General features: G+C 36.0%; 1 protein-coding gene across 7 annotated transcripts in view; it reads right to left on the minus strand.

The window, feature by feature from the left end:
* Positions 1–1703: 1703 nt before the first annotated feature.
* LOC101743819 (rho-related GTP-binding protein RhoN) overlaps positions 1704–26982 on the minus strand; it is a 131903-nt gene continuing 106624 nt past the window's right edge. For 5 of the 7 annotated variants that reach the window (XM_062675048.1, XM_062675044.1, XM_062675046.1 and 2 more), the window contains 6 exons: positions 25964–26116; positions 11215–11302; positions 7341–7450; positions 6081–6215; positions 3599–3742; positions 1704–2164 (listed from right to left, as the gene is read on the minus strand). In XM_062675048.1, the coding sequence (XP_062531032.1) occupies positions 2081–2164; positions 3599–3742; positions 6081–6215; positions 7341–7450; positions 11215–11302; positions 25964–26104 (702 nt within the window). In that variant the 5' untranslated portion in view covers positions 26105–26116 and the 3' untranslated portion in view covers positions 1704–2080. The remainder of the gene's footprint in view (positions 2165–3598; positions 3743–6080; positions 6216–7340; positions 7451–11214; positions 11303–25963; positions 26117–26982) is intronic. The other 2 variants (XM_062675053.1, XM_062675055.1) reach the window with 1 other exon arrangement.

Here is a 26982-nt window from a genome sequence, read left to right on the forward strand (position 1 = left end):
ATAACATTGGTTTGACCACAGAGCTCTTACGAATAAACTTGAGTCATTCAGTGAACCATCCATACCTTTGAGGTTAAACACACCGTGTTGTATAATCTACGATACATTGCTGCACACAAATGGCGGGGACTTTTTGGCGGGAACGCGAGGAGTGAAGTTGTGTGATTTGTTTTATTTTGGTCTATTTAGTGTTTCTTCAGGTTTAAATGTGTAATAGCGGTGGTTTATGAACAAATGTGGGAAAATGAAACAAAGCCGCTGGACGTAACTTCTCGTGATCCTCCAAAAAGTCCACTGAAAGTCTCAGTAAATGACCACTATTTTACTGAGATTATATTTCATACCACATCATCTCATCTCATTTCATTTCACTTCATATTATCATTTTGCATAAAAATATGAATATAAATAAAAATAAGACTTGACCTAAAGGTCTTAGTTACCAGTTCATAAAATCCCTTTAAAAAAACACACAAATCGCGGGTATTCGTGCAGTTCACGCCTCAACAGATTGCCAGACATTAAAACTTTAATGTATGTACATAGATACGTATAATATCTTTATTACAAAGCTATCTTTAATTTATTTTTTATTTTATAATATTATTGATATTTTGTTATTACAGAAATACAAAAAAACGATATTAAGATTTCTCTACGAATTATTTATTGAGTTTATACTCGTCTCACATTGATAAAACAAATTCGGTGTGCATTGAACTTTCCGTTCGTAGTATAATGTAACGTGTCGCAGTAAAGTAGCAATGTAGTAATAATTAGATGTAATAAACCAACAATACCCTTATGAGAATCTCAGTTTGAACCAGCTGACAAATTTTAAGTTTTATTTTGCTCACTATAATGTTTGAATTTGTTTGTTCTTTTATTCTGTCTCATATTATCATTTCGTATACAAAAAAATTATAAATATCCGTTTACAATTTTATAAAAACGAATAGGTATGATTATTTTGATTTATTATTTATTAATCATTTCCGGAAATTAAGACAATAATCAAGGATTTTTTTTAATTTTCATGCACGCAATGGTATCAACAATATGTTGCCAGCTTTCCTTAATTATAACGTAGCGATGAATTAATGGTTGATCCAAAATGAATTTACGAAAACGGCTGGTATTTATGGATAGCTAGTGACCAAAAAGTTTATTTTTCGGTAACTGCTTCCTTCGATCCTATACAGCAGACGTGGGCGTCTTCAAGCTTAGCGGTCAAAAGGTTAAAATACCGCTGGCTCTTTATTGTATTAAGCCTTTTGACACGTAGACGAATGCTAGTTAACTAAGATTCGTCAGACAAAAGTTATTAGTAAGACAAAATAATAAGTGAATTTATTTTTCATTTTGTTTATTAGTTAGATGAGAATTTGCGTCCATATGTATAACTTCCAAATTAATTATTACATTTAAGTCATAAACTATACATAAGTATTTATATCAATTTGTTTCACGTTACATTGAATTTTATGTGAAACTGTAAATATATTCACCCCACGATACCTATCTAAGACGATTCATTAGTTCGTCACCATCCGATTCTATATTTTTCTTATTATCACAGGCTTCACGATCCAACCCTGGGGTCATTGATACACTGCATCTTACCAAAAAAAAAAAAAAAACATTAAACTATCCAAATTAAAATGAAACTCTCCAACGCTCACAACGAATTCAAAACAATATAATTTTACGTAAATATTTCTTTATTTTATCACTTTACATACTTTTAATTAATACACTATAAATATATTTGTTTAGTTAAAATACAACAGTTCTTTTGCTTCCATAATATAGAGTCGGCAACACATTTTAACACCGAACCATTGTCGGGCAATGATGGGTAAAGTCATTTTTTCTGTGACCGTTCGAAGGTATCTTGGAAGACCAGTTCTTGTTTTCACTTAAACAAGACTGTTGGTTATTGCGACGGGTTTCGACTTTATAGATCTTCGACGTCGAATTGTACCCCAGCTTGAGTTAAGATGGCGCAGTTTGCGCGGCAGATGCTGGGGGTTGTGGTCTAGCAGTCGTGCGGCCACCGGGAGGGGTGGCCGGCGGCAGATCACATCACACAACAGCTCTTCGCTCTGCCCTTGAGCTCGGCTTTGAGGTCACGTTTGCTTTTGCTGCGGCCCACTTGCTTCTGCTAGAAATGCAATCTTTAAATTAATACGTGAAGCAAAAACTTTTTACGAAAATTGCTCTTATTACTTTTTTCTTGTTTAGTTTGGTGAAAGAGCTCACAGCCCACCTGGTGTTAAATGGTTACGACAGCCCATAGACATATACAACGTAAATGCGCCACCCACCTTGAGATATAAGTTCTAAGGTCTCAGTATAGTTGCAACGGCTGCCCAACCCTTCAAACCGAAACGCATTACTACTCCGCGGCAGAAATAGGCGGGGTAGTGGTACCTACCTGTGCGGACTCACATGAGGTCCTATCACCAGTAAAATTTTTTTTAGCTTCATATTTAAAAAAAAGCATATGTATTTTTTTCAAGTTTTACTTCGTTTAATTAACTTGTTGCGAACTCAGATATCTAGAATCTTCTATCAACTATGGATTTAAGCAATATTAAAAACAATCTATATATTAATACGTGAAGCAAAAACTTTGTATCCCTTTTTACGAAAATTGCGCGGACGGAGGAGTATGAAATTTCCCACAACTATAGAGAATATAGAGAAGGAATGCAGAAGTTTAAGATTTTTTTTTAATTATGCATAGTAAATAAATTAAATCAATAAAAAAAATATTACACACACTACCACGTATTTGACACGCACGCTTGCATACTATTTGTTTATTGTCAAACTTTTCTTAATGTTTAAAATCTGTGGTCAAATTGAGAATAGATTGAATATTGTTTGTCCTTATTAATATTTGTCTAAAGTGTAGTCTTGGCGAAATCTGTGATTGCAGAAGTTTATTAGTCTTTGACAATAGAATCATAATGGTGTAAACACTTATAATTTCATTTAATTATAGCCGAATTTTGACTACCGGGGGATCACTAGTTTTTATAATAATTATAAAAAGTTAATTTTATTCAGGAAACATATTATCACACGCGCCGTAACCTAATTTTCTGATTGCTAACAAAATTAAACTTCTTTTGATATCCCTCCTGCCACGACCGTAAATAGCTCGAGTGGTACTGAAATATAAATATGTTCTTATTGAAATAAACTCTGCTTTTATCATCGACGTTGCAGTAATAAATGTGCACGGTGTATTATCCAATTTAATATAGTAACACTAATGTAATAACTAAATATTTTTGCTGGTGGTAAGACCTCGTGTGAGTCCGCGTGGGTAGGTACCATCACCCCGCTTATTTCTGCCGTAAAGCAGTAATGCGTTTCGGTTTCAAGGGCGCGGCCGCGGTTGTAAATATACCTTAGAACTTATATCTCAAGGTGGGTGGTGCATTTACGTCGTAGATGTCTATGGGCTCCAGTAACCACTTAACACCAGGTGTGCTGTGAGCTCGTTCACCTAAGTAAGAAAAAAAAAATGGTGACATGAGTTTCACGATGTCTGCTCGTGTAAAAGCTAACCCAATATCGTTCATACCTGTTGCTTCATTTGTTGTTTGTTGAGTTTGCCGAGGGCTGCTAGGGCCGCTACTTCGAAGGCGTCTTTGACCCCTTTAGCGGAAGCCCTGGCGGATGTTTCCACGTACGTTGTCGCCCCAATCTGTCTTGCTACCGATAGAGCCTGTAAAATGTATTGGGCTTTTAATTTTAGGTTTTTTTTTCTCATAATTGCCGTGTAGGCAGACGCGAACCCTGCCAATGTTTTGACGAGCTCGTGGCCTTCGTGACCAAGTCGCTGCCTAGCGTGGGGAAGTCTTCGCAAAGCTAGTTTGATTAAGGACATTATGACGTGTCCTTATTCAGCGCTAAGTCGCCCTGGAAGCATCGTTGAGGGAAATTCGTTTAATATCGCGTTTTTTTTATAATTATATGTTTTAATTCTCTGATGTTTCGAAGACATTTTTACATTTTTCGTGGTCACCAAACGATTGAAACTGTTCCAAAAAACGTACAAAAAATTATTGACGAAATCTCAAAAATAGTTTAAGGACAGTAAAAAGCGCGATTTTAAATCATAAGATTAATTTTAGTTATGTCTACGGCATGCAAAATCCGAAGAAAAGACTAATAAGACATTTTATTTGTGGTACTGCATGTTTTTTTACCGTCCCTACGTATTAATTAGAATTTGAACAGAAGAAAAAATAAATGTAATAGTTTTAATGACAAGTCAACAATATTGCCTCAAGTTGATCTGTATAAAGGAGTATCCCTCAATTTCGTTCCGAGTCTCATTCATTTAGCGGTCTCTAAAAGCGCCGCCTCAATTAGTGAGTCGAGTTCTCATTCATAACAGAATCGGAGGAGGGCTGCCGTCAACGTTATTGTTAAATTATTCGTGGCAACTTACCCGAGAAATTTGTTAATTAATAAAAAATATTTTGTGCCTATATCCACATCAAGAAATAAAGGTAATAAGGTAATAAGTGCATACGCGGTAAATAGTGATTCAAAATCAACCTAAGAAATCCAAAGGTTTAGGATTTTCTCCCGTGTTATACAAAATATGTAGTACCCGGAAACACATTTGAAACATTAACAAATATACCGAAACTGGGAAATATCTTTACGGGGTAATCGATGTATAATTAAAAAACGCATTACAAGTTAAATTTCAATTATTCAACAATATTTTCTTCTTCTAATCTCATATAAAGCACTTTTACAGTTAAAATACAAATAGAGCATTTTTAACATATTTTGGCGGGCTTTTTATTTGCATCACAGACTATATAACACAGTATGTATTAAAGCCAGTGGCTGTATGATACAATCCCTCACTACATTTATGCGGATCCTAAATCGATGTGATTACTTCACACTATGCATTACATTAAATTCATATTGTCATACGATTTTAGTGTAGTGCTTTTATTTATTTAGACAGATCGGTACTTGTTTGCTGGGCTTGACGCGTGGTAGACACATTACTTCATAAAACTACACCGCGTGGCATTATCCGGTAAGATCTAATGTCATTTTAAAACTTCAATTTGGGCTTTTTATGACGTAGACTTGTAATCGATGATGAGAACTGAATAGTATAATGTTTTTGTGGCGCACCACAGCCCTATTGGTTACGAAATATATGACGTAGACTTGTAATCGATGATGAGAACTGAATAGTATAATGTTTTTGTGGCGCACCACAGCCCTATTGGTTACGAAATAAGATATCAAATTAATTGGCACGTTTGACCGACGCCGCCGATCCGAATTGGGCCTTGTTTCAATCAACAACGATATTCGTGATACGTTTGTACGCGGCTCGGGTGCAGAATATGCGTGTTAATTGATCTATTGTTCTAATGTGTAGACGAGTTTACAGCTCATTCTGTGTTCTGTGTGCGATAACCGGAGCCAATACATGTCATCCACGGTGACACATAAGGCACAGAGTAAAAAAAATTTACTCTGTGCATATGGCCCAAACTTCGAGTAGCTTAGGCGTAATGAACAAAAAAAAAAGTGTAACACAATATATTATTGTATTATGTTTATTTTGTATTAACTGTGCCCGCGAATTCGTCCGCGTGGGATTTAACATAACATTCCTTTATCATATAATAATTTTAGAATTCTTCTGAAATAGAACTAGCTTAAATTACTTCTTATTACACCAGCTATCTGCAAGTGAAAGTCCCGTCAGAATCGGTCCAGCCGTTCCAGAGGTTAACCGAAACAAACAGACAGACAACAAAAATTGTATAATACAAAATGTTACATTGGTATATTGTTATGTACCGTTTTATATATTTATATGCATGCAGTAAAAAGCGGTTATTTCAATATTACAAACAGACACTCCAATTTTATTTATATGTATAGATTGCATAGATAGGTGGACCGAGCTCACAGCCCATCTTGTGTTAAGTGGTTACCGGAGCCTATAGACATCTACTACATAAATGCCACCTTGAGATGTGAGTTTTAAGGTTTCGTATAGTAACAATATTTACCTCTTCACTGGTGACTGGATGTGTTTTTAGTTTGGACAGAACTGTGAGCGTTTCCTTGTCGTGTCTCAGGTCCGCTTTGCATCCGCACAGAACCACAGGCGCTGAGCCACCGTGGGTCCTCACCTCCTTGTACCACTGGAAGAAACATCCATGTTATCATCTTACCAGCAAAAGTTTCTTTGTACCACTGGAAGGAACATCCATGTTATCATCGCAGTGGCAAAAGTTTCTTTGTACCACTGGAAGGAACATCCATGTTATCATCTCACCATCAAAAGTTCCTCAGTCGCTTCTTAATTATTTTTTAAAATTTTTATTGCTTAGATGGATGGACGAGCTCGCAGCCCACCTGGTGTTAGCGGTTACCGGAGACCATAGACATCTACAACGTAAATGCCGTCAGCCACCTTGAGATATGAGTTCTAAGTTCTCAGAACAATTACAACTGCTGCTCCGCCCTTTAAACCGAAACGCATTACTGCTTCACGACAGAAATAGGCAGGGTGGTGTGGTACGTATCCGTGCGGACTCACAAGACGTCTTACCACCAGTAATTGTAATATAGTGCAGTTTATGATCCTTGTGAGCCTACAAGCTTAACGTTTGAATTCATATTTAGAAAATCCGCAATATATAGCAAACAATTTTTCAGAGGTCATCGAACCCGCGTGTCAGCTGATTCTTGATTGCGTGTTCACTGAGTGCAATACCAAAAAAAAACACAAGTGAAATAAATGAAAAATATTGTACATATAGAGAGAAATAGCCTTTATTTCCGGACAGGGGGCCGAACCTCTTTCAAGGTTTCCGCGCTTAGGGGGCACATAAGTTATGTTGGACTTGACTGTCTACAGATTTTGGGAGCAGACCGCGTACCTAAGAATGTTTTTAGGGCCCTACCGCATCAAACGACTCTACCTTGCACTCTCACACCCGATCTTCGCCCGAGGTCAGAACCCGGTCAGAGTAGAACGAGAAATAGCCTTTCGTGCTTAGTGCGAGTTTTCAATTTCTCGATAGCGTAAAAGTTAACTCATGTTTGAATTGTGTTGAAACGGTTGCCTACGTTTGCCGCTAGGGGCGCTGTTCCAACTCCATACAAATTTGAGTTAACTTTTACGCGATCGAGAACGTTAAAAAACGCGCACTAAGCACACTGACTTATGTACATTTTAAAAAACGGTTCCTTTAAAGATGATTATTTCAGTGGAAAAGACAAACCTAATCGGTACTGATTGTTTAAAGAACGGGTCAACTTACTTTGGCTGCGGCGTTGTGTAAGGTCTCAGGTTCGGCTACGTTGAAGCACAGCATAAACAGCTTCGCGTCTTGGTACGCTAAAGGTCTGACCGTGTCGTAGGACGTCGTTCCTGTGAAGAAGAAAAAACGATTAGAATGTTTTTGTTTTGCGTGTTTGAGTAGGGCATACATAGCATATTGAAGTGAAAACTTCTTTAGAATCGTTGTGATTTCAAACCGGATGCAACGGAAAAAACGACAGATAAGAGACACAAATACAAAAATGTGTAGGATGAAGCCAGCAAAGAGTGATACAGAAATATACATACTATTTAATACAGCGCCATCTGTGAGATTTTTTAATACTAACGTGTGTATGAAAGCTTTTGTAGTGAATTTTAATTTAGGATTATACGTGAAATTAAAATATCAATTCACAGAGGGCGCTACCTTGCAATTATTTACTAATGACAAAATTTTACATATACTTAAGACGTTTAGGATAATTGTATTTTAATTTTGGAAGGTTTCACTTCTACCACGTGTGAATTGCACACATTTTGTTTTTTTTATTAGATAAAATGTTTTTTTTTATTTCCAAGCGTTTACTGGCAGGGCTTCTTGTGAACGTACACGGGTAAGTACCCTGCCTATTTCAGCCGTGAAGCAGTAATGCGTTTCGGTTTGAAAGGTGAGGGCAGCTGATGTACTGTAAAAATTGAGACTTGGAACTCATCGCTCAAGGTGAGTGGCTGCATTTAAACGGTTGATGTCTGTGAGCTGATGACCACTAAGCTTAGTAGGCTCGTTCATCTATCTAACCAATAAAAAAATACATTATTTTATTCTATCATCAATAGTTTTACGCAGGCACGCGATGTAAACAATATTTTAGGTAATGTTTTTACACCTTGGGTTACATTATTGGAGTTTTAGTAAGGATCCCAAATTTTTTTCAAAAAAGATTATAGCCTATGTCACTCGGGAATACAATAGCTTCCAAACAGTAAAATATTTTTTCAAATCGGTTCAGTAGTTTCGGAGCCTATTCAATACAAACAAAGAAATCAATATCCTCTTTATAATATTAAGTATAGAAGTATAGATTATCGCTTATCTAACACCCACGATCATGTTAAAGGGATAATGAAAAACAAACGAAGCCAAATTAAATGCTACAGAGGCTATTAGTTCCATCTTTGCGTGAAATGAAACGTAAAGTTCTAGAAATATATTGTTTATAGATAAATAGACGGTAGTAAATTTTGACGTATACGTCTTAATAGTCCGCGACCAAGAAAACTAAAAAGTATTCGAAATTGGAAATTTACTGGAGATTAAGACGTAAAAATTATTTTAATTATATCTATGACTATTCGCATCTATTGATTTATTTTTGAGGCGCATGGTATTAACGCGAACGCCCTTGAGACGAATGAGGTCGGAGTTTAGTATGCAATAAATCAATTTTAATCTCAGTTCTTGTACTTAATGCCTTTGAATCGGGCAGGGAGCGCTATTTTACAATAGCGTCTGGCTACTTAAGCTGTAAGTAGTTCGAGAAATACTTAGGTACTTGAAATTTTAATTAATCAATTGGGAATTTGAGTTTATAGTGTACAAGCGATCCGCCCTCGCTTCGCTTCGGAAACTGTAATTTATTATTGATTTCTCCACTATTTAATGAATGTTATTATACATATAAACCTTCCTCTTCAATCACTCTATCTATTAAAAAAAACCGCATTAAAATCCGTTGCGTAGTTTTAAAGATTTAAGCATACATAGGGACAGACAGATATAGGGACAGAGAAAGCGACTTTGTTTTATACTATGTAGTGATATTGTGTAACGTCAATAATAAATGATGAGGAGAGTCGAAGACCGAGGGCTTAATGGTGTTGATTGAGAGAGCCCTAAGTCCAGTAGTGGACGATTGTGGGCTGATGATGATGAGTAACGATTTAGGCCTAGTTCTATATTCATTTTCGGTGATGCATAGTTGAGTTACTTTTGATAGCCACTCCTCGGAGTTTGGCTGAGCGCCATTTCAGACCTTATTGTCTCCCATATTGCGAGGAGGGAAGTAGGTACATAGCCTTTGAAGTCGTCGTGGCCAAAAGGATAAGACGTCCGGTGCATTCGTATCTTCCGATACACCGGTGTTCGAATCCCGGAGGCGGGTACCAATTTTTCTAATGAAATACGTACTTAACAAATGTTCACGATTTATTTCCACGGTAAAGGAATAGCATCGTGTAATAAAAATCAAACCCGCAAAATTATAATTTGCGTTATTACTGATGGTGGGACATCTTATGAGTCCGCACGGGTAGATAACTACCCTGCCTATTTCTGCCGTGAAGCATTAATGCGTTTCCGTTCACCGAGCAATTTCGCCAGCTTGGTGAAAGATCTTCGCTTTGTCATTAACCAACAAAACTTCACAAAAATTAGTCATAGAATCCCATGGCATTTTCTCATCCCTTCCCATGGATTTTTTAATGATTTTATTAGGAAGACTGTGGGCGTATTAATATATATCGCCCGCTCACGTTTTTACGACCGTCAAGAAATAAACGATATGTTCATCATTGTTTTTTAATAGTTTCTTAACCCCACTACTAGCATCGAGAGATATCTTACTAAAAACTTATACATTTCTTTATTTTAAATTATTCAACTGACCTATTCTACGAAGCTATGAATAAAATATCAACAGGTTCCACATGAACAATAAAGTTTTTAGTTTTTTATTGCGTCTTTTTTTTTCTTCGATTTTACGATCACATAAAATAGTCGACGTTGCGCATTTCTAATGTAATTTCATCGGGAGAATCGTTACCCGGTTTCTGGAGTGCGTCAGCAGTTAACGGGGATGTTAGGGAATAATAATCTTGTGTTCTACTTAAAAATGCGACGTTCGTATATACGGCAACACTCGTCACGTCACTCGGGTCACAAGCGGAGAAAGCGGTTTAATCGCAATGGTAATTCGGGCTGTTGAATGTTCCTGTAGTTTCAATGCAACTTTTTTTTTATTGCCCTTTTTAGGCCGACGAGCATACGGCCCATCTGATGGTGAGTGGTTACCGTCGGCCATGGACTCCAACAATGCCAGGGGCAGAGCCAAGCCGCTGCCTACCGAAACTGAAGTAATTCTAATTATTTTATAGTATACCACTTCTAGTAAAACAAAACGAGAGGATTTTTAAGGATCGAATTAAGCATTATCCAGTAATACTGTCTGTCAGCCATTTTTGTTAAATGTTGATCGTATATTACGTTGCTGCCTGTTTCAAGTGTTGCCTGTTTTAGAGACCACTACTACTTTCACGCCATTAGTCCACTTTTGAAAACGTTACTACTAATTTTGTTAATACCTTGACGAACTAATTTAAGAGGCAACATCAATAGACCAAGAGTTTTTGTCCGTTTTATAAGACCAAGTTTATCTATATATTAATAAGCGAAGCAAAAACTTTGTACCCCTTTTTACGAAAATTGCGCTGTCGGATGAGTATGAAATTTCCCACACTTATAGAGAATATCGAGTAAGAGTGCATAATGCTAATTTTTTTTAATTATGCACCAAAAATTCATTAAATCAAACAAATATTACACACACTACCATGTATTTGACGCACACACACTCATATATTATTATACTCTTTTGCTTATCGTTAAAGTCTGTGGTCAAATTAAGAATGGATTTATATTATTTGTCTTTAACGTTTTTTGTCTATAGTGTAGCTTTGGCGAAATCTGTGATTAAAGAAGTATATATAGTCTGTGACAATAGAACCATAAATAATTGTTAAGCTTATAATTTCAATTATCTAATTACAGTCACGACTACTGAGGGAGCACTAGTAATAGTTAAGGTAGCACTTACCGGACGTATCCCAGATTGAAAAGTTTACTTTGTAATCGGCCACTGAGCATGTGTAGCTGTACTTCTCGAAGCCGGTCGGAGTGTAGGCCTGGAAGAGAACGAACAGAATTTCTATTAATCACTTAAATAAATAACATCGGATTGTTATGTACAGTATTGGATTGTAACATAGTTAATAATCCTTTGCCATGTGGCCGTCGATTTTCGTGTTTCGTGTCTGCAGGTTAATCTATAACAGTCTACTCTGTGACTGGCATGTAATGGCGCTTAACAGGACCGGATAGGGCCAGTTTTGAGCGTTTTTGTTGCGTCTCTGTCAATGTCTCTGTTAATGATTGATACCGAAGAGATTGTATTGTAAGAGATTGTATTCGCTGCAAAGGGGGAAAACAGATTCAGGCTGTTTAATATAGATCTATATTTAGATTGTTTGAAGTGAAACTGTCTTTGGCGCCATTTTGATTTGAAACTCGATGAAACTAAAAAGCGATCTAAAAAGAGATAAGATAGATAGATACAGCCTACGAGAGAATGAGATAGAAATACTTCTAATGCGTGTGATCGTGCTGTTTTTACATTGAACAAAATCAATTTTTAGTCTTGAATCTTGACAAATTATTCTTAGCTCTTATTACAGTTTCGGGATTCGAGACTTTTTTTTAAGAAATTTCCCCCTCTTTTAGAATATTTTTTCAAATTTTAAAAATCTTTATTAATTTTTGAGATATTTGCAAAAAACTAAGCCTCCCATTTTTTTAGTTAATTGTTGATAACTTTTACAATTTTTGCAACTTCAGAACTTCATTTTTTTTTCTAAAATCTTCTAGATGCCATTCCGAATCGAATGACACCTCATTTATAATTTTCGGAGACTGCTGAAAACGTTGGTCCAAATGACACTTGTTGACTAGTCTATTATAGTACAGATATTATACAGCATTCAACGTTAGATCGCATTTATAAGAGAGACTGAAAATAACATAAACTTTACAAGATGTTTCTTAGACTGGTAGATCTTAATGTCTGAATACTAGGTTTCATTTGTAATTCTATCCTTCTCGCACTTAGTGGTTCGGTGAGAAATAAGTGAGAGATGGTGGATTTTGTAATTTATTCATTTGTATTCAAGACACCCAAGGGTCTTTCAGAGGGCAGATTAATGGGCCCATAATAAATGTGGCCTGTATTCAGTGAGAATTACGATAATTGGCTTGTTCCCGACCTTCGGTAACGGTTGGATTGCAAGGAAATCGAGTGTTTTGATCTTTTGAATGTCTATTCTGTCTATTCATCTGTATTTACGTACAAAATTGCACGTGTTAAATACTTTTTTTTTCCGCGTAAATATACATGCTATTCATAACAATACCTGTGTGCTTACTGTCAGTTTTTTTTTTACTTCTCAATCGCGTCAACCCGAATTTGTATGGAGTTAAAACAACGCCCCTAGCGGCAAACGTAGCATATGGGTTGAAACCTATTGTATTAAAACGCTTTTTGAAGTCGTCGTGGCCTAAAGGATGAGACGAGCGGTGCATTCGTATCGAGTGATGCCAATGTGCCCGTGTTCGAATCCCGCTAGTAGGTACAAATTTTTCTAATGAAACACGTGCGAAGGGTGAGGCAGCCGTTGTACTATAAAAGTAAAACTTAGAATTCATGTCTCAAGGTAGATGGCAGCATTAGAGTTTCGTTGATGTCTATGGGCTCCTCCTACTCCTCGCATCGTCTCCTCACTGCTGAGAGTCGCGATCATCATGTTTAGACAGGATTTTTTGGTGGGGGCTCCGGTGACCAGTAAATACCAGGTGACCGTGAGCACGTCAATGGCAACAATAAAAAAAAAACACAAACACGATTCTCTCAGTGTACTTTATATTGTATTTTTCCTTTTCACAACCACTGACCTGACTGTACAAGCTCTCAACAGAGCAGGTCGTTACCCGAGGATATATAGCGCGTTTGTAATACTTACCGCACTCCTATACGATTGTTGGAAGAAAACCGAAGGCGGAATTTACAGAAATATACGTTCTGCCAGAAGCCGCTAGAAACCGTGAAGTTGAAACGGCAGTCAATTTTATTATTGTATTAAAGCTTAATACAACTGTAGTCATAAGTTCTCTCACAGAATTCGTTCGTTAAATAAATCGTACGACTTTTGATATTTGTTTTTAATGTGTTTAATGAAAACAAATTTAAATTCAATTTAATAAGGTCGTAAATATTTAAATTTACTAAATTATTAAATGTACATGTACAGTACAGTACAGTACAGTACAGTACATTACAGTAAAGTACAGTACAGTACAGTGCAGGGCAGTGCAGTGCAGTGCAGTGCAGTGCAGTGCATTGCAGTACAGTACTGTACAGTATATGTTACAGTACAGTACAGTACAGTACAGTACAGTACAGTACAGTACATTACATTACATTACAGTACAGTAAAGTACAGTACAGTGCAGGGCAGTGCAGTGCAGTCCATTGCAGTACAGTACTGTACAGTATATGTTACAGTACAGTAAATGTTACAGTATGCACAACGCTAATGTCCATACCAATAATATAATTGCTTTAAGAAGGCATACTGTCTCTTCATATGTGCATATAGAATTGATATCGTGGCCCATAAAATAAAACTATTCCACTGTTGCACTTTTAATCTTCTTTTCCAAAATCTTCTTTATAATAATAATTAAAAATCAATTAACATATTTTACGCCTTGCTCATTTTTTTGTCTTGGCCGTCTTTCTTTTCTCTGTCATTCTTTTTTCCCTTTCGAAAGCTGCTTTCTGACTACGCTATAATATAATAGCATCTAGTATATAGCTCATAGCACAACACTATCGCGCACCATACATTGTTATGGACACGTTCACACTGTACTGTACTATATATTATTGGCTAAGTATACGCTGCTATACTATATGGCACTATAGTATAGCGTAGTCTGAAAGCAGCTTTACCATTTTATCTCATTCACATCATAATATTCCGTTCCACACTTTATTCATACGTTCCGTTCTTACCAATCCTACAGGTATTCCATTCCCTTTGAACTCTTGCATTTCACATCCAATCCCTACCAGCTATTTTGACCCAGTCGTCATTTCAACTCATCGGTTGCTTCGAGAGACTCCAAATTAATTAGGTTTTAATACAGATTTCGTCTCTTAATGTTGCCATATTTTGTATGTTCCACGGCAAATAAGAACTACAAACTGAGATTAATCTCCACCTTTTCCTTTACCTCTTTTTTTAAGGGCTTTTATGACCTGGCAACTAAGTAAGACCTCTAGGTCAAGTCTTATTTTAATTTTAATGAAACCTTTTTTATATGAAAAATGATATTACGAAATTAAAAGAAGTTGATTAATATGAAATATGACATGAAACGAAATGAGATGAAAACGGAATGAAATGAAATGAGATGAGATGATATGGGATGAAATATAATCTCAGTAAAATGGTGGTCAGTTACAGAGACTTTTTCAGTGGACTTTTTGGAGGATCCCAAGAAGTTACGTTCAGCGGCATTGTTTTATTTTCCTACATTTGTGCACTTTCACAGATACTAAACAGTTAATAAACCAACACATTTAAACCCGAAGAAACACTAAATAGACAAAATAAAACAAATCACACAACTTCACTCCTTGCGTTCCCGCCAAAAGTCCTTCCTTGACTTCCATTTTATAAATGACACAGATCATAGATGATTTCTTTTAAGTGAAAAATTTTAAAGATCAAAGACAAGAAATGAAAGTGTTTTTTTGTCGTTAAGAGTTTACTGACCTTTGTTTTTTTAAGTTAAATAATTTTCTAACTAATTCATTATATTACTGATAACTTTAACAATTTGCTAAAGTCTCTCAAGAATATTTTAATCTATTGAAGCCATTCTGAATGACTTAATAAATATTTCATGTAATAAATGTTTTTATTAATTTATTTCGATTTTTGTCTTTTCTTTTATAATTGCTTTGATGGGGTGACGACTTAGACATCAGCAACGTAAATGCTACCCACCTTGAGATGTGAGATCGAAATCTCAGTTTTCCAGTACAAAAGCTGCCCCATGCCTCAAACCGAAACGCATTACTGCTTCGTGACAGAAATAGACAAGGCGATACCTATTTATGCGCGTAAGACAGCCTACCACCAGTAAAAGAGTGGTAGTTGAGCAGACAAGTTAATAATTAATAATAAATAAAGAGATTTACCATTGCCATACAGCGTGGCAATGCTGCTAGAGTAATGGGTACTTTCGGGCCGGGTGCGATCTAGAGTGGCTTGTTTGACTAGCCGATGCCTACGCGCGCATTGCTGTTAGCGTGGACCTATATGTTACTTATGACGACGCTTGTAACTGAAAGTAAGTATTGTACTTTTTGACGAAGCATGTTGCTGATAACTCTATTTCTGTAATCTGACGAAACATGTTGCGGATATTATCATGTATTATTATAATGTCGGTGGTTAGTTATGGGGATGAGCCATTCCATACTTACCTGCTCAAACTACCTATATAATACTTCGATCATCCATGTACCATGACATAAAAAGTTATGAGTTAATAATCTGATGTTAAGTCCTGGGGGTGCATAGTCGCAACGGTGTGAGTTTCGCCGCTCACAATTAGCATGACGTGGAAGAGTTTTTTTAATATATTTTTTACTTTTAATTTATTTATTTATTTATTATTCAGTACGCGATGTAAGAGAAGATCTAAGAAGGGATTTTACGCGAACCATACGGATGTCTCATATAATATCATGGCATACATAGCAGCAACATGTTTTTAGGTACCTCAAGCACGGTCACCGTCCTCGCCGAACCCGTCGCTTGCGACGAAAGGCTCGGCGAGTAAATTAACCCACAGACACAGCCCACTGAGTTTCTCGCCGGATCTTCTCAGTGGGTCGCGTTTCCGATCCGGTGGTAGATTCTGCGAAGCACTGCTCTTGCTAGGGTTCGTGTTAGCAACGTCGTCAGGTTTGAGCCCCATGAGCTCACCTATTAGTTCGGTGAATCTAGAATAACCCCTCGAGGCTACTAGGATAGGTAGGAGAAAAAAAAAAACATATTTTTTATATTATTTGATAATCATTATTTAATTGCATCTTATTAGTTGGTCGTTTAATATTGATACGCGCCAAAATAAATATTTTCTTAAAATTAAAATGAAACTCGAAAAAGAAACAAGTTTGCGATTGATTTGTTAGCTGTAACTAAACGTCGCGTGTTAGCTTATTAGCGGATCGATCTAAAAAAAACTTTCCCATCCCTTTTTTTTGGGTTCACACGAGAAAGTTTAGGGGTTTCTGTTACGCTAATAGATTGGTCAGAGCAAAAAATTAAATACAGATTATTTAACGGTATTTTGCATTAGAACGTTGTTAAGGTAGAAGATGTGGTGGCTTGTGATTTTTTTAGTGCCCTTGTGAGCAAACGAACAAACGGACCACCTGATGGTGAGTGGTCATCGTCGCTCATGGATACCAGCAGCATGGATAGCAGAGCTAGACCAGTGGTCTAGGCAGTGGCCTAATGACGTGATAAAGCAAAAAAAATATCGTATTTTTTATTGAATTATAGATTAACAACATTACAGAGCGTTTCCGATAACAAGATTATAGGAGACATTATTAAGTGTGTACCGAATGGAGAAAACGAGAGAGAAAGATAGTCGTTCACAGACTCAATGCTCAGATCTTATATGTTGCGTGAATTATCGCAAAAATACAAAAAACAATTCCTTTTGATTTAAAGACCGTTACAATCTGTCGTCGGTCAACTGTTGTCCATGGACACTCTGGCCGGTTTGGCTTTTTATCTGTTCTTTGTAAGGCACAATATACCGAACGGTATTAAAAAAAAAATTTAGATTTTAAAAACTGTGCACTGATTTTATCTTCCCACGGCAATACTGTACGCAGTGACACCCCTGTTTTATCTCAACGATGGTGTTCTCTATCTTCGAACCATTTTTTCTACAACTAAACCATTAAGTAATACGAGAGCTCTAAAATAATAAAAAATGCATTTAGTTAAGATCGGTTTTGGTCGAGCAAATTTTTTTTTGGGTATAAGTATTAAGTTAATTTTTTCGAACAAGAAAAGCGAAGGTTTCGGACCATTCAGCCTAATTTTTTATATATTCTGTTAAGTTATGTTCTGTAGGCAGCGGCTTGGCTTTGCCCCTGGCATTGCTGACGTCCATAAGCGACGGTGACAACTTTCATCAAATGGGCCGTATGCTCGTCTGCCTACAAAGGCAATAAAAAAAAGTGAAAATGATAAAGAGCGAAATGTGGTGACGTTGATTATTTTGAAATTGTAATTGAGTGAGATTAAATTAAATGAAACAAGATGAGATGGGATGAAACAGTTTCAGTCTCATACTTTTTGGAAGAACTTGGGATGCCACATTCACTGGAATTGCTTAATTTTCCCACATGTATTGTTTCACTGATGCTCAACAGTCAAAAAGTCGCCCTATATCATACGTTTAAGTCTGGAGAAATATTTAATTAAAAAATAAAACAATCGATACAACTTCTTTCCTCACACTCCCACCAAAAAGTCTTCACTGAATTATAGCTTGAAACTGTCACTCACACTTTGACACATTCACAGACCAAGGCAGCTATGCTCATTCAGCCTTAGTTTAATAACTGCGTTATTCATTCCACTATGACAACTAATTATACGGGGTCATAAATTTTACTAAGCTTTGACTTTCTAGAATAATTTACAGAGTTCATATTCGCATAATAAATTAGAAACACTCATTTGTATGTTTATTAAGTCATTAATTGATGCATTTACATTTATTTCTATTTTATTGCTTATTTTAACTGGGAGTAAATATGAAGCTTACTTTGTCCTTTTTGTCCTACGAGGATGTCAAAGACAGAGCGTAGTGGAGGAGTAGGATAAGGGAAGCTGACCACACGACCATTTGGGATAAATAGCTAAGAGATAAAGGGAGAGCATTTAAGTGTAATTGATCGAAGATATGTCCATCCATCCAATTCTTACATCTCTCGATTTTCCGGGGTCTATTACGGATGCATAATAACACAATAAGCTAATAACATTAATGCTCTCCGTAGTGCATTTTTTATTCACTCATAGAACGTGATGAAATTTGGTACAGTTTTTATTGGCGCTACAAGGAAGGTATTGGTCTTTTTTTGCCTAACTAAGCTGGTAGCTTGGAGAGGCTATGCCAGCGTAACCTAACGTGTAGGTGAGCTCTCGTCTAACCTGGGGGCGTTGCTAACACTAGCCCTAGCAAAAGCAGTACTTCGCAAACTTTACCACTGGATCGAAAATGCGACCCACTGAGAAGATCCGGCGTGAAACTCAGTGAGCTAGTGGGCTCAGTGGTTTAGTTTACTCGCCGAACCCTTCGTCGCAAGCGACGGGTTCGACGCGGACGTTGACCGGTGCTTGGGATATCTAAAAGTATCGTTAGTGAATCTGGAGGATCCGAAATTATGTGTTCAAGGGCGACGTCGACTGTTTACCATTCGGTCCACAGGATCGGGTATATAGTTTCCGGCGGCCATGACAAGAGGGTTTTCGTGTCGTGCCGCCTTGTCGCTTCGACAAGGGACGCGAGAACTCATACGTCACGATGTTTGAATTAGGGTGAGGATTTTTAATAAATTTTTTGTTTCAATTATTTAATATATTAGTCTATTATGTTGAGTTGAGCGGTTAGTTTTTCTTGTAATAAACAAATCGAAATCTCAAATTAAACAAAAATTATGATTAAAAAGATATACTGCATGATAATGTCACATGCGTCTAACGTGTCGTTACGTATCCGTAAATAGTCGAACAATGCAGCGACCAAAAATATCTATCCAATTAAATGTTTCTATCATTTAAAAAGTAAATTTGTCAATTATGTTTGTTTATTCAAACGTTGTGTGATTTGTGGGGGACAATGTTTTTTTTTTAAATGTAACCTTTTGTGAATGTTCAATTTGTGTTGTGATCTTAAGTTAGGTAGTAAGTGCCGCCGACCGACATCGTGGTCGTCGACTATCGCCTGGACGACCCGTCGGCCGGGCGTCCTCGGGGTGGCGCCGCGTGTCTGGTTGTAGTGTTGACCGCGGGAACCCCCCTACTCTGACCGGGTTCTGACCCCGGACGGAGATCGGACGTCGGGTGTAAGAGTGCAGGAGAGTCGTTTAGTGGGTGGGACCTAAAATCCTTGGGCCCGCGATCTGCTCTCAACACCTGCAGATCGTTGAGTCTCACATACCCCGCGCGCCCCTTATGCGCGGGGACCTCGTAGGAGGTTCGGCCACCGGCCCGGAAAAAAAAATGTAGTATGTACCACTCTACTTCTGAACCGAAACAGGCAGACGTTTGGGCTTGAGGCTTGAACACTACTGGTTCAATTGAGACTTGGAACTCCGAAAATAAACGCTAATAACACCACAGCAACCTAAATCTTCGTTGGCCAATATCTAAGTATTTCTATCTTTTAAGTAGTAAATGCTAAAAACCTAAACGAAATGAACCGTAAATTTATCACTCCCGCCAAAACGATTAGTAGAGAATGCTTACGAAATTCCGAAAATGAATGGATATAATTTTACGCAAAAATAAACAACATTTCCCGCCCGCTTACGAAAATTAGCTAGTTTTCAATTATCTCTATTGAATGAATGATTGAATGCTATCGTAGAAAATACGAGCCCCAACACAAGAACTGACTAATCACAAAGTTTGCTGCAGCGCGAGTGAAAAGGTTCTAAAACATTGTTTTGTTCGTTAGTAGAGAAACGGTATTTTATTTTCAAACAGATGAGTAGGTTTTACCTTGATTACAATATTTGTTAGTGGTGGATCAGTTTTCCACTGAATAAATAATAGTTTAAAAAAACTAAAAAATTACGCTTTTATAGAAAATCCAACTAAAAAATAGAAAATAAATTTTAATAAATTAATATATGATATTTATAACTACTGATGCCATGCACTCCACGCTTTTTTTTTTACAATAAAATCATTTTTTCTTACACTATTTTTAATTCAAATTTAATAAAAAAAAATTCTATTTTTTAGTTGGATTTTTTATAAAAGCGTATTTTTTTAGTTTTTTTAAACTATTTTATATTTTTAATTTTTTAGTTCAATTTCAATTTTTTAAATATTTTTTTTAAGTCTTGAATTGTCATCGGTTCTTAATAAGTATGCCAAATTGCAAGTTAATCCGACGTTTTCAAGGGGGTCAAAATCATGTTCAAAGATTCCGTTACATACATGACATACGTCTGAAGCTAATAAAAGCGTATTAATAATAAAGCAATTAACGGTGTGATGAAACGCTTTTTCAGATAATTTTACATGAACGACATTAAATTACAAATTCATGGGTAAGTGAGTTAGTTCTTTGAGACAATAAGAACTAGATTTATCCGGCATATTCAAAATAATACAATCAGATTGTTAGCTGCGTTCACCAGCTTGTTTCACTTTCCCGCGTTCGGGCACTTTCACAGATGGCTGAATAATTTAAGGCAGTTAAAATACGGGAACTGAATTGGGACTATCTTACGTACCTGTGAGCTTAGTGTGAGTTTTTTAACGGTCTTGATAGCGTAAAAGTAACTCATTTTTGTATGGAGTTGGAACGTTTGCCTACGTTTGCCGCTAAAGGCGCTGTTTAACTGCATACAAGTTTGAGTTAACTTTAACGCTATCGAGAACGTAAAAAAACTCGCAATAAGGACACTGTTGGATTTTTTGGTGGGAACGCGAGGAGTGAAATTGTGGGATATGTTTTATTTTGTCTATGTAGTGTTTCTTCAGGCTTCAATGTGTAATAACGGTGGCTTATGAATTGTTTAGTATCTATGAAAGTCCACAAATGTGGGAAAATGAAACAAAGCCGCTGAACGTAACTTCTCGGGATCCTCCAAAAGTCCACTGAAAAGGTCAGTACATGACCACCATTTTACTGAGATTATCTTTCATCCCATATCATTTCATCTCATTTCATTTTATTGCATGGCATGTTTCCTATTAATTAACTTCATTTCATTTCATAATATCATTTTTCATATCAAAAAAAACATATATAAAAGATTAGGCTGTATGGTACCTTTGGTGATATGGTGATTGATACCTTTGCCTTTCCAGTTGGGAAAATAAAACTACTACATACTAAGCACACTGAACAATTGTGTTTCACTACATACCTAGTATAAAATAAAGTCGCTTTCTCTGTCCCTATATATGTTCCTATGTATGCTTAAATCTTTAAAACTACGCAACGGATTTTGATGCGGTTTTTTTTAATAGATAGAGTAATTGAAGAGGAAGGTTTATATGTTTAATAACATCCATTAAATAGTGGAGAAATCAATAATAAATTACAGTTTCCGAAGCGAAGCGAAGGCGGGTCGCTAGTTAAGTATAAGTTTGAGAGAGTAACAGCATCGTGTGTTGATTTAAATGTTCTTAAATTACACACGCATTGTAACCTTTTCACGGTTTCGCAGTTCAAGCATCTCTGAATTGTTGGACAAATTCCGATAAAATTCCAACTGGCGTCGGCGTGAAATCGATATGATGTCAGCCAATTTGTTAGAGCATCGAATGAATTCAGTCATTCATTCCCGTCCAGGAAACGGAGTTATGTCCTTCATTCTGTCAATCAATGTCGCTGCATTTCATTCAATATAGATTCAATTAAAATATTGTTCATTGGTCAGTCGACGTTTGGCTCGTGTATTTGCAGTATCGTTCTTGTACTAAAACTTTGCCGAAGTCAGTAGTGTGGTCTAGACTTTACTTTAGTTTACTAGACTAGGAATTGAAATAATTGTAAATGAGTAAGCACACATGACCGCCATGTCGTTAATACCAACATCCAAATTGAGACCTCATACCTCAATTACTTCGTGTTAAAGTTTAAATACTTAGTACGGTTGTTGCAAAAAATTGCTAAAGACGGCTAAATTTTAGAGCGTCTTGTGAGTCCGCACGGGTTGTTACTACCACTGCCTATTTCTGCCGTGAAGCAGTAATGCGCTTCGGTTTGAAGGGTGAGGCAAACATTGTATTATAAAACTGAGACTTTACTTTGTCTACTTACCAAACGAAGCAACAAAAAAATTAAAATTGTCGTGTTACGAATTAAGCTTTTGATCGTATTTCTGTAATGTTGGCATTTAATAACGTTTCTATAGATGATTGCCTGATCGGTGAATATAAATAAAATGTCTATGGTTAGGCTTTGCATTTTTTATTTATTTTTTCCTTGATCAATAACAAAGTATAACATGTCAAAAACCACGAAGTGTAAAGAGTTTAATTCTAACAATCTATGAACACAGAATAGATCTGTAGAAAATATTTCAAACAACATTATTACAATATTTCAGGCAATACCTAAGTCTCATCATATTTTTACAGTGAATTACAGCTATACCATTTACAACCCGTAAACGGTTCAAATTGGAAGCACTACAGGTGAATTAGACAATCGGATTCCGTTTTAGGCGGAATCCCTGGTTTAATGCGATTAGGCCAGCCGTCCGGAACCTTGTCTAATGGCTTCCAAGTTTGGCGCATATGTATTCAAATGTACGATGAAAAGCGTGTTTTTTTTTCTGAAATCACGTGGCTTTAGGTTAAGTTATTCTGTGAATGCAGATGTTTCAGTCATCAAATTCAAATTTTAATTTATATTCAAGATTTTATGAAAAATGATATGGAGTGAAATTAAATGAAATGAGATGAGATGATATGGGATGATGTCTATGGGCTCCAGTAACCACTTAACACCAGGTGGGCTGTGAGCTCGTCCACCCATCAAAGCAATAAAAAATATATATATATATATATAATCTCAGTAAAATGGTGGTCATTTAATGAGATTTTGTCAGTGGACTTTTTGGAGGATCCCGAGAAGTTACGTTCAGCTGCTTTGTTGCATTTTTCCACATTTGTGCACTTTTACAGATATTAAACAGTTAATAAACAACCGTTATTACACATTTAAACCTAAAGAAACACAATAGACAAAATAAAACAAATCACACAACTTCGCATTTGCGCCAAAAAGTCAGTACCGTAAGTAAGCATTTATTGTTTATCCACAGATTATCTATATTCTGTACAACAAAAGCGTTAATACGTGTTCAATGTGATCTGAATACGGTACAGATGTTTATGGCTTTGTTTGATATTTTTGTAGACGAATGTATGAATGAATTCCGTAACCCTCGTGTTTTTCTTAAGGTGAAACATAATTCATAATATAGATAACACGTTTTAATAATAAATAATCATCATTGTATTGCCTGACAGATTCTTCCCGCGCAAACGTTTGTTCGGATGCGCGGGAAGCGGATGTTTGTTTAGGCTTCACAAATAAACGGTCAATGAATGATTTTTAAGGATTGTTATGTATTTTTTTCTTTGAATTTAGTTCGAAGTTAGAAATCAGTTAAATAATTGTTTTCCTTTTGTTATTCTTTTTAAATAACAGTTTGTTTTAAATCAAAAACCTCGTCAGCGTCGCTGCATTTGAAACTTGATGAAACGAAAAAGTAATATTAGATAGAGACAAAACGAACTTACACACTGCATTGTTTAGCTTAGGAGAGAATGAGATAGAAACTTCTGAATATTTCACTTTTACCCTACGAATAAGTAATAAGCTTTTACCGTGTGTGAATGGATTTCTTCTTTTTAACTATCTTTGACATGTCTAAAGTTATTTCATTAACCTACGCAGATAATCGGAATGCTTAATTATAAAATAAAATTGTTTAAAACTAATTAAGACAAGACAGTTCATTCTTGGATCCTTCTAATAACTATCCAAAGCAAACAATTTAGGCGCTTCATTACGAATTGTATCTAGTAACAAAATAAGTTTTTTTTATTTTTTATGATGGTTATGTGCATTAAAACTTTTTGTTATGTAGCTTAGGCTATATGTTAGGTGGGCCGTATGCTCGTCTGTCTACAAAGCCAATAACGGAAAACCAATCATTGCCGCGAAGCAGTAATAAGTCAAAATCAACCATTTTTCTTCTTTTTCTCCACCAGTAGCTGGGGTCGGCACAGCTAATTTTTGTCTTCCATTCTCTTTTATTAGCCGTCATCTCAACACTCACTCCTCTTTCTCTCATATCGTAATTCACACACTCCATCCATGTCTTCTTCGGTCGATCTCTTCCCACTATACCTTGCACTACCATTTCCATACATCTCTTAGTCGTCTTCAAGTCAACATTTACTATTGTTAGAATAAATTAGAGCCACAAGCCGCCGCGCGCCGGATCGTTAACAGTAATCGATATTTAACACTACCTTAAATTCTTAGACGTTCAGAATTCAGGCCCTCAGGTCTTGGATTATTTCAAAACTATCAAGGAAGGCCTTGACGCTATCAAAACATGTTTTCGCTGGGACCCTCGTCACGGCCCGAACACTCCGTCAAACTGTCACTTTGAACTTATGAGAATAATTCAATCCATTACGTCTATGAGATTGTACGCACATTGTATACATTTTGTATACACTGCGAATACTTTCAATAGAAAGTAGACGTTTTAATTAATACTAGTGGTCTCGCAGTAGTCGAAATTAATTGAAATCATAAGTTTGAACATTATTATTGTTCTATTGTCAAACACCATTATACTTCTGTAATATAATCACAGATTTCGCCAAAAATACATTAAAGATAAGTAATATTAAAGACAAATAATATTAATCTATTCTCATTTTGACCACATACTATAAACAATGACAAAAGTTTGTTAATTGACAATAAACAAAGAGTATAATTATTAATATATTTTATGTCTGTGTTGTGTCAAATACATGATAGTGTGTGTAATATTTTTCTTATTGATTTAATGTATTTTTTATGCATAATTTAAAAAAATATTAACATTCTGCACTCCTTCTTTATATTCTCTATAAGTGTGTGGGAAATTTCATAAAAAAAGGGGTACAAAGTTTTTGCTTCACTTATTAATATTATGTAGATTGTTTTTAATATTGCTTAAATCCATATTTGATAGAAGACTAGATCTCTGAGCTCGCACAAGTTGGTTAAACGAAGTATCATTATCCTGCCCTTCTCCCAGTTACCTGGGGTCGGCGCAACATGTTTTCTCCTTCCATACTCTTCTATCATTACAATTTCTTCGCTCACTCCCCTCTTACCCATATCGTCTTCCACGCAATCCATCCATTTCTTCTTAGGTCTACCTCTTCCTCTATATCCTTCCACATTCATAGTTAACATTTTCTTACCAAGCTCATTATTACTAAAAAGAAATTACATATTCCTTTTTCTTTAATATAAAGCCAAAGTAACAAAATCGTTCGATCTTCTTTTTTTTTATAACAGTCACGCCACGTTAATTGGTCCCGTGATAAGTTCGTAAAGAACTTGTGTTACAGGTTCCAGATAACGGATATAAATGTAAGATTTTTATTATACACATACAAATATTTAATATACATCCATAACCCTGGAAAATACATTTATATTTATCATAGAAATATCTTCCCTTGGCGGGATTCGAACCCGCGACCCCCTTGTGTAGTGACCATGTCACTTACCACTACACCAGACGGCCGATCTTTGTTAATCGGATGTCTTGAAATTTTTAGAAGATGCCGTTAAATAGATAAACAGATCGAATGCAGTTCAAGATGATAAAATCCGTTAATAAAATGTTAGAAACTCACCTCAATAAATGTATCGGACACAAATCTTTGGACCAGCGACGTCTTCCCACACTGAGTATCTCCTACAAGGACTACTTTGATCTCTTCTTCTGCTGTAGGAGTACCAGCTGTACCGGTTTCGCATTTTCTATTCGACCACATCTTCTCAGCGCTCTGCGGAAGAAGACAGAAAGAGGCTTAGATTTATTTTTACCAAATTAGCAAATTCATCAATCAGATTTTTAAAATATACTTTTATAGGTACTTTATATTTTTAATAGCTGTTAAATGCAACTTCCCGCGTTTTTTATTGCCCTTGTAGGCATACGAGCATACGGCCCACCTGATAGTGAGTGGTTACCGTCGCCCACGGACGTCAGCAATACCAGGAGCAAAGCCAACCTGCTGCCTACTGTATTCCATAAAAAGCGTCAATGTAATTTACCGTGGGTATGGTATGATGGCCTATATTATATGGTAGTATGGTAGCCTATATTTCACTTCCCTGAGCAAAGACAAAAAATATGTCAATCTCTTGCTTCGTTTCGTCGTGAAAGAAAGAAGGACACAAATATAGACACAAAAAAAAAACACTTTCAGATTTAATAATATTAAATAAGTATGGAATTATGAATGTTTATTTTTATGTTTATTAATAAACTACCGAAGAAATTAAGAGACTTAGATGATTTTAATTTAAAAAAAAACCTAAATGGTAACCTTATTAGTGAAAATTATTATCACATAAATGATTTTCTTAGGGATGACATTGAAAATAAATGGATTTTTAATTATTAGTTGAATTATGGATGAATGAATGGTAAATTATATAATATTATAATATCTTGCACTGCACTAAAATTCGCATGTCAAATAATGACAAAGCATACACGCTGCTTTTAATTTATGTAATAACTCATATGTTTGTGAATTTTTGTAAAATTTGTTTTTGTGAATTGGCGGTAGTTCTTTTTGACGTTCAACAAGTGTGTACTTTCATTTATGTTGAATAAAAAAATTTGATTTGATTTATTATTATT

This window comes from Bombyx mori, chromosome 3 (assembly GCF_030269925.1).
Source record: "Bombyx mori chromosome 3, ASM3026992v2".
Classification (NCBI taxonomy): Eukaryota; Metazoa; Arthropoda; class Insecta; order Lepidoptera; family Bombycidae; genus Bombyx; species Bombyx mori.